At 45.6% G+C, this 12,349-nt stretch overlaps 1 protein-coding gene across 5 annotated transcripts in view; it reads right to left on the bottom strand.

Moving 5' to 3' along the window:
* The window catches only part of DAB1 (DAB adaptor protein 1), a 1,168,936-nt gene that overhangs the window by 14,420 nt on the left and 1,142,167 nt on the right, over positions 1-12,349 (bottom strand). For 4 of the 5 annotated variants that reach the window (XM_049698708.1, XM_049698781.1, XM_049698745.1 and 1 more), the window contains 3 exons: positions 5,783-6,331; positions 1,856-1,983; positions 1,395-1,493 (listed from right to left, as the gene is read on the bottom strand). In XM_049698708.1, coding sequence (XP_049554665.1) covers positions 1,410-1,493; positions 1,856-1,983; positions 5,783-6,331 — 761 coding nt within the window. In that variant the 3' untranslated portion in view covers positions 1,395-1,409. The remainder of the gene's footprint in view (positions 1-1,394; positions 1,494-1,855; positions 1,984-5,782; positions 6,332-12,349) is intronic. The other variant, XM_049698834.1, reaches the window with a different exon arrangement.

Raw genomic sequence — 12,349 nt, 5'->3', positions numbered from 1 at the left:
CGCTGATGAATGGCTCTTGTCACTTCCAGTTCATTCATCAAATTTTTCAAGGCAAGGGTGAGCATGTGAAATAAAACATATGTAAGGGGTAGAAAAACCTCTGGGGGAATCTTCCCAAGGGGTCCACCCATCATCTCCAACTTTTGTCTTTCCTGGAACATTGACTTTGCCTGTATCACAAGTTCCCCAAACGGCCATGCAAGACTGGATTTTTAGATGGGCATTTGCGTGGCATGATGTGTTCTCATGTGCTATCGTACTGAGGTGAAACATGGCAAGAAGTATGGTATGTGAGATTCTTTAATCATAAAATCTATTAGCAAAATGCACTTTCAAAACACTGGATGAGCTTTCAAGAAGCATCAAAATAACTTACACACGAACTGCAACTGATTCCAAGGTAGCCTGAGAATCCACTTATGAACAGTGAAAACGATTTACCATTTTAATGGTTCTGACCATAATGTTCAGGTCTGAAAACAGAGCTCTGTCGGTAGGGCCTTGCAGTCCTACACGTTTGTGGAAAACTAGAGACGTATATGAAAATTGAACACATTTGTCAAGGAGTGACCTTAGAAATCATGCCTGGGTAACAAGGGGTACTTCTGTCTCCTGGGAAAGTTCGCTTCATCAGCCCCTCTTTCTGTCCATAAAATCAGATGTATTAAAATTCAAGTGCCAAAACCCACTTCTAGTAAATGTAAGTACCCCTCTCTTGAAGCCGCTGCTGATGGAGTCTGAAGTGGTTTGGTGGCAAACCACAGGCTGTAACACAGGTGCAAACAGCAGAGCCTCAGAGGTGAACGTGACACGTCTCTGAGCTTTGAATTCCACTTTCACGTCAGAAAGGGTGCGGGGGCCCCTTTTGGCCAGACAAAATGGACTACAATGATCTCACATCTCTATCAACCTTATTTCAAGCACTGCTTGTTTTTGTTCCTTAGTCTGGCTTCTCAGTGTGTTTGGTTGGTGACCTTATTTTAGATCTGCCGAGTGTAGGCAAATGCAGTTGACACACTGCTTAAAAGATTGAAGCATCCGGACCGTACTTCACTGAGAAAGAATCAGGGTGGGCAGAATGTGTCCATCTCAGAATGTTGATGATTTTAGACACCGAGTCCATGTTCAGTAGCATTGACCATGCCTCCTGCTAGCAACACCCCCCCCTCAGAACATATCACTAATAAAATACGACCAATTCCCCATTCCTCACCTCTACCCCTACCTCCCAATATATGTCAAAGGTCATGCATCCATGAGGATAAACAAGGTGGAAAACAGACACCAGGCAAGGCGAGATGATGTAAACATCAGGGATGTGACTTGAGGTAACAAACAAGCAAAAGGGAAAGCGGATGGCTTAAGGGTGGGAGATCAAAAGGACAGATACCTACCCAGACCTGTGCTATCTAGCTACCGGCCTGTGGACTTATATTATCACCACTGGGCTCACCAAAGGGATCACTGTTGGATGAGGCCTGTGACCCATCAGGCTAGAACACAAGAAGATAACACTTTTTTTTTTTCTTTTCAGTAATTGAAAATATAAGACAGCTGGGCATATTTTCATGCACACATACACTCTGTTATTTTAAAGGAGGCAGCACTTCCTTTAGAGGATGCCACTTCCGCAAATGTGAGAACTTGTAGTAACAACTTAATGAAAGGATAACGGTTTTCAGCTGCTCATTTGAACATAAAAGAAAACGCCTTTAGTCACCCCTTTAGAACTTAAGAGTTTGAGCCAGCATTCTTTTCTACATAGGTTTCCTCATGCATTGTCCATTTCAGATACAGAGGTTTTAAATTGAAGAAAGAAAAAAAAAAAACCCGAAAGAACAAACCGGTCACTTACAGCTTCTTGCTCTTCACTTTTGCTGGGACTTTCAAAGCCCTCTTCAAAGATGTCATCGGTGGTCGGATCACTGGCGTGGGATGCAGATGATTTGGATGGAGAGCTCTGTCTAGGGGCTGGGGTTGGAGCTACATGGAGACCATGCAAAAAAAGAAAACATCCTAAGTGTCCGGCAGTAACCGTTTATACCCCACAGAAACCTCAGGGATATGATTATATTCAAGTCAAATCCCAGGACTCCTCCCTTCCTATCACAAGTCAAATCGGTTGAACGGTTTAATATCTCCTCTGTACCTATGAATCTTGTCCTCTCACAAATTTGATGGTCAGGAAGGAGCTGGTGGGAACTTGACAGTAATACAAATTCTTGGACCCCACCCTAGATACACCTACTGAATCAGAAATTCTGTGTTTCTGCAGACTCAAATTGAGACCTGCTGGACTACAGTCTTCTTTCTTAACTTCATATAATTATTTCAATAAGAATAAATAGAGAAGAGGAGAGTGATGTGCATTTATTGAGTGCCTTCTATGTGTCGGAAGCCATCAGAAATTTTACAGGCGATATCGCTGACCCGCATAAAGCCTCTTCGGGTAGGGGTTCTTCCAATTTTACAGATAAGGAAGGTGAAGATTGCTAAACTGCTCAAGGCCACAGACTTGGCAAGTGGTAGAAGCAGGCTTTGTATCCTGGCACACAGTAGGTATTTGATAAACACGTGCTGAATAGAGTGTCTCAGTGATCTGGGAAAATGAATGTAGCTGACGGCAACTTCACAGCTGCCACTTTTCTCCTTGTTCCATAAGGATCTCCATTTTCTGTCCTAACCTTCCCACATTTTCCTTGTCTCCTTTATCCCAGAGGTTTATAATAAATACGCCATTAGAAACTACTTTCCTTTCAATAATTTCTTTGTTTTTCTTTTCAATAATGTCTAAATTGGCATTGAAAATACCCAGCACTGGCTCAGCCCCAAGGGAGGGGGGGAGGCGTGGCTTGATTCAGTAGCTGAATTTCAAAAGCCATTGACAAGGCCTCCCTGCCATTACATCCCAGAATTTACAAAATCTGGCTGCTTATCAGACAGTGAGTGATTATAAAACTTGGTGGGTTGTTTTTGCCTCAATGAACCTCTCTTTAGAATGATGATGCTATTTATTGCGGGCCAGCAAGCTAGACATGGTGCTAGGCACTCTGCATTCATTATGCTCTCTAATATAAACCCTGCAAGGTACTACTGTACCTATTGTCTTTTTCTGATGAAGAAACTGCGGCTCAGAGAGGTGAAGTGCCTTTCTTAGAGTTAACACAACCATGAAGCAGGAGCGCTGGGATTTAACACAAATCTGACAGTGTTCAGTCCACTGTGCTTTTCTATTTCTATTTGAGGTGTGCTTTTGGTTCCTCTCCACTCAAAACATTCGAAAGGTGATGCTGACGGATAAGAGGATATAAAGATAGGTTGCGGGCTTCCCTGGCGGCGCAGTGGTTGAGAGTCCGCCTGCCGATGTGGGGGACATGGGTTCGTGCCCCGGTCCGGGAGGATCCCACATGCCGCGGAGCGGCTGGGCCCGTGAGCCATGGCCGCTGAGCCTGCGCGTCCAGAGCCTGTGCTCCGCAACGGGAGAGGCCACAACAGTGAGAGGCCCGTGTACCGCAAAAAAAAAAAAAAAAAGATAGGTTGCACTCATTTTCTTTAAAATAAAACATTGTTTCTTTTTTTTTAATTTAAAAGGAAGTCTGTTTTGTTTCATGAGCTGCCTATAGAACAAACCAGTTAGAGAGAGTTTAAATGAGATAAGCTTTATGAAAACACCTTGATATGCGGTAGATGCTTAATAATTATGAGTGTAATTGGATTCTGAACTGTGTTTGACATGGTTTCTTGCTTACTAAAGGCTGAGAACCCTGACAGAGCTGCCGATTCTGAGAGATATACTGCTCATACTTATTGGATGGAATCAGTGGGATGCAAAACTCGAAGTTTATTTATGCAAGTATCTTAACCTTTAGAAGGTTTTGTAGAATACCTCTAGACCCTAAAACTGTGGTTCTCAATCTAGGACAATTTTACTCCCAAGGGACATCTGGCACTATCTACAATCATTTTTGGTCATCATGGTAGGGGAAGAGGATGTGTGCCACCGGGCGTCTAGTGGCCCTAGCTAGAGGCCAGGGACGCTGCTAAACATCCTACAGTCCACAGGACAGCCGCCCACAACAAAAAATTATCTGGACCAAAATCTCCCGCTCTGACACACGACAGTAGCTGAGTAGCCTTTGTGTTGTACCTTCATCCTCTACAATCGTTCCAAAACACATCCCATGTGCCAGACACCACACAACCATCACGAGAAGTGTAGCAGCACGAGGATGATTAAGACATATTCCCTGTCCTCAAAGAACTTAAACTTCCCTCCTTTATATATATAGCTGCCACACAAGCCCCTTGAAAGAGAGACATTTGTCTTCAAAAGATGCTTGCTTTTTCTGCATGGCTGTCATTTCTTTAGCATTTCATTTTTTATTCATGATTCTTCATTGAAACCCCGTGAGCTGGAGTGAATAGAGATGCCCCCACCATGTAGATCATATGGCCTGAGAGGAAGTAGGTTATTTATACCCATAGAAGAGGTTCACTTTCAGAACAGCATCCCAAACCTTGCTGAAGTGACACTATCTAATTGTGTTAACATTAGATTTTTTTTGACAATTCACGGGACTGGCTAAGCAGTAATCCGTACCATCTGTGACAGTAATGAAAACGCCAACCTCACTGTTCCATGAGCCTTTTCCTTCCCCTTATCAACTGTCAAGGCACAGGCTGGATCACCAGACACCTTCCCCGGGTGGTGTCAACCAGACATCGGTGTGCCCATTGGCTTTCTGATTGGCTGCACAGGGCTGGTTTCTGATTGGCTGCACAGGGCTGGTTTTCCAGATGCTGGCCATAGAAAAGTGAGCTGGGATAGAGTCACCGAATATGCCAGAACCAGGACAAGGCACAGAGCTATTGAAGCTACCTCACTTATTTTCCCCAAGACACAGCTGAGGTTAAAGGAAGTCACACACTTGCCCGAAGACACAGTTTGGGGTGGAGAAGGCAGGATTAGAACCTCGGTCCAAGACTGCGCAAACCCGCTCAGTATGCCATAACAATGATGATAAAAATACTTCCAACTCTGTGAGGCACGTAACGTTTTAGTACATGTACCACTGAATCCTTTTTATGACCCTTAGCCTAAGACAGCTGAGGACATTGAGGCTCAGAGAAGTAAAATGACTTGCCCATCGACACAAAACTAGTAAGTAATCACGCCACTCTCTGGATTCCCAGCGCAGAGCGTTCTGACTACCTGAAGCTTTGAGCAAACTCTGGCTGCCACTCTACCAGCTGTAGGAGGCCTTATGGCTGCTCTATCTCTGGCCTGTGTTTTCTCCTGATCTTACTTTTCTGATTTTTTATACTTGTCCCTAACATTTTCTAAATGCACATACACCATTCATTTTTAGTTCAATAAGTCATACCCAAATCTATGTGTCAGAGCTGGGATATACATAAATGAATAAATGGATGTGCAAGGGAACAGAAACTTAAGGGCCAGAGTAACAGGCTAGATAAATAACAGGCCTGTATCCGATTCCACCCTTTTGTCTATTTTCTTTGTCTTTGAATCTCACTTTCGTTATCTGTCCAACAGGTCTAACAAAACTTGCCATTCTCATTGTTAGGAGTATAGAAATAATAAATACAAAGCACGTGGAGAAGGTGCGTAGGATTGGCACCTAATCACAGGAGGCTATTCGTAGCAGTAGTCATATACACAAAGAGGCCTGCTGAATGCAACCGAGGTGACTTCCCTGACGCCAGAAGCAAGGCATCAACTGATCCCTGGGGGTTTATGCCTTCAGAGAAGGGCACTCACGTGAGTTGGTCGATGGTGTAGTAGAAGTCACAGGAGTCAAATTCAACTGGGAGATGTCAAAGTCATCACAGTCGTCTGTATCCTGTGCCACCCCGACTTTGTTGAAGTAACTGGAGAAGGCCTCTGAGGTGCAGGTGAGGGAGGGCTGGTCAGGTTTGCGGGAGGGCACGGGTGGAGGCTGGGCCATCTGGAAATCCTTAAACATTTCTTTCCCCATTTTCTGCCTGGGCTTGTCGGTCTGTGGACTTGACCTGGCGGAGTCACCCGTGGCTGGGACGGTTGCAAGGGGGGTGAGGGGACCTTGGAACATGGCAGCTGGCAAAGGCATAACAGTTTGTGTGGGCATGAAGGCGGCTGGCGGAAACTGCCCGGCCACGGTGGGCCAGGGCTGCTGAGTGGCAGGGAAGAGACCCGGCTGGCCCCATGCGATGGGCTGAGCCCCTGGCATCACCTGAGCGACTGCTGGCTGAGCACCCATGGCGATCTGCTGTTGGACAAGGGGCTGCTGGCCCCAGAAGGATGGGAGGACGGCGCCCATTGCAACATAACCTGCAAGGTTAAAAAGAAGAGTCAGGCGCCTTGGGTAAGAATTATTCAGGGAGTCAAGTGATGGGCAGAAAGGGACCAAGCAACTGTTGAGTGTCAGGCTGTGCGCTAGGATGCAAAGGTGAGTAAGACAGAAGTCCCTGCTCTCCTGGAGTCTGTCTTCTAGAGCCCCGGTCAGGGAAAACCGCTCTGAGGAGATGACTTGTAAGCAGAGACTAGAATACAGTGAGGGGGACACCAGGCAGAGATCTGGGGAGTAATGATAATATTACTATAGTTCTTAAAGTTCTTATAGTCTTATACTTCTTAGAGGTTTCTGACATCACACAACCTCAGAAGCCAGTGTGTCTCAGTGGAAAAGGCAGAGCGCTGGAAACCAGGCACATCTGGGTTTGAATCTTGCCTCCCCTTCTTGCTAGACTCAGGGCATTCCCAAATGCTTCAGCTCTCTAAGAGTCAAGCTCTTTGTTGTAAAGCCAGGTTATAACATCTTCCTTCTCAGCATCGAAGCGGTGTGCAAAATGATTAAGAATCAAAATGGTGGAGTTTTAGAGGCCAAGGTTAAAATTCAGACTGCCACTTCTTATCTATGGAATTTGGGGAGAGCTTCCGAAGCTCTCTAAGCCTCTCCTTATCTGTAAAATGGGTAGAAAATACCTTCTGCGCCTCATTGGGGTAATTTAAAGATTAAAAAAAAAAGTAAGTTAGCATCTACTCAGGACCACCTCATACAGTGGCATAGGTTGGGCACTGCAAAACTCCAGGGGGTGTACTCACATATGTCACCGTAATTTTTTGCTATATTATTCCTTTCAGGTGAGATCTAGTCATTTTAAAAGGAGCACAAGTGATACTCTGTACCATAATAATAGAAACAATAATAATTTCCACTTATTAAATGCTTACAACATGCTAGGTACAGTATTAGGTGCTTCACATCTTTACAAAATCCCTGCAGGGTCGGTGTCATCATCTCCATTTGAGGGAAAAGGAGATTGGTGCTCAGAGAAGAAAAGCACCTCATTCAGGCTCACACAGCTGAGACAAGCTGGGATCAGGACCTGAACTGTGGTCATCTGTCCCCAGAGCCAGCATTCTTCCCACTGCCTCACGCAGATGGCCAAGACTGACTTCTGATCTTAGCACAGTCGGTAAAGCTGGTCTAGCCATGTAATGTTTTAGCTCACTGTGGGCCTGGAGGAGACTCCCATGTCCTTCCAGGGGTCCCCACCCTTTTCAGGGTGCAATCATGCCCAGGAGACAGATGACCAGTCCAGGCAGAGTAGACGGCCTCTCAAAATATGCATTTTTATGGCTATTGGAAGGAATTTGTAGGTACAGGAGGAGTGAGACCAGGAAAAGAAGAGGGTGGTTGCACGGTATCCTAGCAACTTCCAAATGGAAGACTGGCGAGTGCAGGGGCACTGGGCATGTCCTGGGTTGTGTCAGTGACTCCGGTGAGCCCAGAGAAATCACGTGTGGGCTGCCTCACTCATACTCTAGCCTCAGATCTGCCCTTCAATGGATTCATAAGGGATGGAACCAACTTCAAAGCCAGTCCATTTCCTTCCAAGGTCAGAGGAGGCTCCAGTAGTGGGGTAGAGACAGACACACGGGCTTCCTACTGATCAACCTAATAGTGTTAAATACTTTTATGGAATGAGGCAGGAGTGGCAACAAAACAGACAATATCCTTATCAGATCACCTTGGTCCTAGTGCCCGGAAATGAGAGGGGTGAAGAGGCATTGGTGCTGACATTTAAACTTGCAACTTGCCTACATTGTCTATCATAATAATGCAGTGACTTGAACCTACCAACAGACTAAGAATTTGGCAACACTGTTTTTCTTATTTTCTGATTGACTTTGACAGGGTTCAATGGTTCTCAGTGGGAGTGCTACTGCCTCCTAAGGCATGATTAGGAAATTTCTGGGGTGTGTTTTGGTTGTCATGATAATTTCGCGGCCAGACAGTACTGGCATTTAAGGGGCCAAGAGCACTGACACTAGACCTTCTATAATGTGGGAGATAACGTGCATGACAAAGAAATGTCAGCATTCTGTTTGCGATTATTTGAGTATAGACTAGATTTTTTTAATGACTATTTTATTTTATTATTTATTTATTTTTTGGGGGTGGTGGTGGCGCAACCCTGTGGCTTGCAGGATTTTAGTTCCCCAACCGGGAACCCAGGCTACGGCACCAAAAGTGCCACCAGGGACTAGATTGGACTTTGAATCACATGGAAAATCAAAGTTTCTTTGCACAGTTTTAATGCACTACATTTTCCAGGAATGTAAGAACTGTGTAATTTGAGGGGAGACTATATTTCGTTTTGTCTGGAACATTGTCAGGAGTTGTTCACCAACTTGGAAAATCACGGTCCCTGATCATGGCGTTGGAGGAAGCATGACACTCCTGTACTGGTTGGTCTGAACCTGTGGTGATTCTAGTCATAGGTACACACACCTGACCACTTAGTATGTTTTCTAGTGTAGTTTTACCTGGGTATTTCCTTACTGCTATATGTTATCTTGTTATTATAAATCAGTTTCCTTTATTTCTTCTTTATATTACAGTTAGGACATTACATTGACTTCTGAAAAACCAAGTAGGTAGGTTATATTCTCTATGAGTTTCATTTCAAAATATTAAAGGCGACATCACAAATCCTTGTTATAAAAAAGGGGCACTGGGTCTGACAGAGTGAAGACCTGCCCATGGGTCTTGCCATCACACCAACCCTGATGCCCATTTTGGTAAATGGATGGAAGGCTTCAGCCTCCAGCCAGACTATTTTTTTGCTTGGCTCCCATCCCACCCTCCTTACTGCCACCTGACGACTGTTCTAAAATGCAAATACAGTTGACCCTTGAACGACGCGTGGGTGAGGGGCGCTCACCTGCACACAGTGGAAATTCTGCATATAACTCATAGTTGGCCCTCCGTATACCTGGGTCTGCATCCATGGAATCAACCAGCCGCAGACCATATACAGTACTACTGCAGTATTTCTTGGAAAGCATCCACGTGTAAGTGGACCGGTGCAGTTCAGGCCCGTGTTGTCCAAAGGTCAGCTTCATTACCTTGAGTGTGAGGCCCGGAGGCCTTAGCTTGACTTTGGAGCTTTTGGGGTCAGTTCCTTTCCACTTCCTCACCCCCATGTTCCGTTTGCTCTCCCACTGGCACCCTTCCCTGTAGCAGTTGCAAACAACCCAACCTGTTCTCTCGTCTCTGTTGGTCCATCTGCCTGGAAAGCCATCCCTAATTCTTTTTCACATGGCTGCCCCTCCTTTGCTCTTTGAGACGTGGTTCAGCATCACCTCTGCCCTCTAGACTCAGCTGGTTCTCCTCTGGGAGCGCACAGTCCCCCATGTTCATCTCCATTGCGGCACTTGTCACACTGCATCGGAAGTGCCCGGTGATTCTGTCTTCCCTCGTGAGACTGGAAAGCTCCCGCTACGAGGAACCTTTTCTTTCTTTCTCCCTCCCCGCTCTGCGTCTAGCACAGTTTTGGGCACACATCCACTGCTCCATAAATGCTGGAGGCTGGAGAAAGGCTCTAGGTAGAGGTGAATGAGTCACAGTGGAATAAATGCCTTCACTGCGTTTTTCTAAGTCTCCAATTAAACTCCAGCATCCGTAAGTGCTATGATCTCTGATGAGTCAGTCTACTGCTGGTGGCAGGCTTTTTCCGCCCCTCTCTTTTTTTTTTTTCCTTTTTTCCACAAGGAGCCAACAGATGGGCTGTGCACACTTTTCTGGAGAGAGCTATTAGCATGTCTCCCTGGCTTCATGCCATCTGCTTCAGAACAAAGTACAATATTCAAAAGAAAAAAAAAGGCAACAGGGGTAATTGGGTATCATGTTTGGGAACTTGCAGGTCTCACTTGCTCTTCCTGGGTGGGAGGGATCCCTGCAGTGGGGGCTTTCCCCAGACCTGTGAGCCAAGGCTCTCGGGCCACATGGCACTGTGCCTCCCTGAAGGGCCATCTCAGTGGCAGGGCTGCAGTAGCACTGAACATGGGAAACCACTGCGTGGCTGCCACTGCAGCCACTTAACAGCTTAGTAACTGTTTACTGGTTAACATTCAACAGTGGAGGGAGGAGGTGCCAAGGAGCATCTGTTTACGCCATGAAGTCCAGATGAATCATAAATCTCCTCGCTGTGCAGTGAAAGGAAACACCTGCATTACTGTCTTGCAGTTAGATTTTTAAAAGTGTTGAAAATCGCAATTTATAACCAGATGCTGGCACCTGGGGATATCCTCATTATTAAAAAAAAAAAAAAAGCAGACTAAAATGGAAGAAAATAGTGAAAACTAAAGGACTCCTCCAACATATATACAGAACTTATATGGTACCTCTTATCTACATTATGTCATTTGATTCATTTGTTCAAAAATGGCCCTCCTGGGTGCCAAGCACTGTTTGTCTTTGGAGATGCGTGAAGAACAAGACAGTAAAAAAAAAAATCCTTGCTCTAGTGGAGCTCACATTTTTTGTGAAGTCGATCCTTGCAAACAAGCCTCTGGGGTAGCTGTTATCAGTATCTCTTTAATCTGCATACAAGGAACCTACAGCTTCAGGAGGGGAAGGTTTGATGTGGCTACACGGCAAGGGTAGGTAGCAGAGCCAGGGTCCCCAGTGAGTAGGGCGGAGAACGTTTTCCGAGTTCTTACTTATGTAAACACTGCCAGGCACTGTTTTAAATGTTTTATACTACATGTATTAACTCGGGAACAGCTCTATGAGGTGGAATTATCATCCCCATTTTACAGATAAGTTCCCTGAGGCTCCAAAGCGATATAGCTGAGTGTCACACAGCTGGTTAGTGGCAGGGTCTGTACTCATACAGAGCACATTCTCCAAGCCCTTCAGGCCAGCTCTGCCGTGTGCAGTCAGGAAGTCAAAGACCTAAACTTTATTTCATGCATTTTTTAAGAGAACATCCCAAGAAGGCAAAGGAAAAAAATATAGGTAAGAAGAAGACATATTTTCTTCTACTTTAGACGTCAGAGTAATAATAATAACAGCATTTTCCACATCGAGCATTTACAATGTGCCAGCATTTTTCAGAGGCACTTGACTTTATTTTCTCATTTAATTCTCATGATATTGTTGCAAGGTAAGTATTATTTTAAATTCAGTTATAAAAATGAAGAAACTCTGACTCTGACAGGTTAAGTAATTTGCCCAGGAGCCTAAAGCTTATAAATAAACGGCTGAGCCAGGGTTCAAACCCAGCCTATTAATTGTGCTGCACACCCCAGGTCATTTCCCATCTCCCGGTCACTGGCTGGGCAATTAGGGACAGGAGCCGGAGATTCAACAGCTGCAGTGATTTTTAAGGCCGGTTAAGGGAGGAAGACGGCTGACAGCTTAACACCAGCTGAAGCCCAGTTTTGTTTCTCAGCATAGCCGAAGTAGAGTAAGAGTGGCAAAAATACGCTAACTGCAATTAATTTTAGACTTACTTTCTAAAAATTAAAATCTTGGAGGTAATCTATCTTTTTTTTTTTTTTTTAGCAGCTGAAGAAGCAGAATCTGAATGTGCAGAAGTGGTTTATCCACAGTTTGCAACACAGCTGGTCAACTACAAGACCGCAAAATCCAGGCCTTCAAAGCTCTGGCTGGGGGGAGGGCCCGGAGCAGTGCAGACAGGTTCTCAGGCATTTTAGTCAAATGTTAGGGCCGGGGGGCTTCCCTGGTGGCGCAGTGGTTGAGAGTCCGCCTGCCGATGCAGGGGACGCGGGTTCGTGCCCCGGTCCGGGAAGATCCCACGTGCCGCGGAGTGGCTGGGCCCGTGAGCCATGGCCGCTGAGCCTGCGCGTCCGGAGCCTGTGCTCCGCAATGGGAGAGGCCACAGCAGTGAGAGGCCCGCGTACCACCAAAAAAAAAAAAAAAAAAAAAAAAAATGTTAGGGCCGGAATTGCATGCAGCCCCTCTGACTCACAGAGAAGGGGGTGGGGGAGGGGCCGGGCCATTTCTCCACCTGGAGTACTCTTGATCCAGATGCC

This window comes from Orcinus orca, chromosome 1, assembly GCF_937001465.1.
Source record: "Orcinus orca chromosome 1, mOrcOrc1.1, whole genome shotgun sequence".
NCBI classification, from domain to species: domain Eukaryota; kingdom Metazoa; phylum Chordata; class Mammalia; order Artiodactyla; family Delphinidae; genus Orcinus; species Orcinus orca.
The sequence above is the reverse complement of the archived record's forward strand: the minus strand, read 5'-3'. Positions and strand labels throughout refer to the sequence as shown.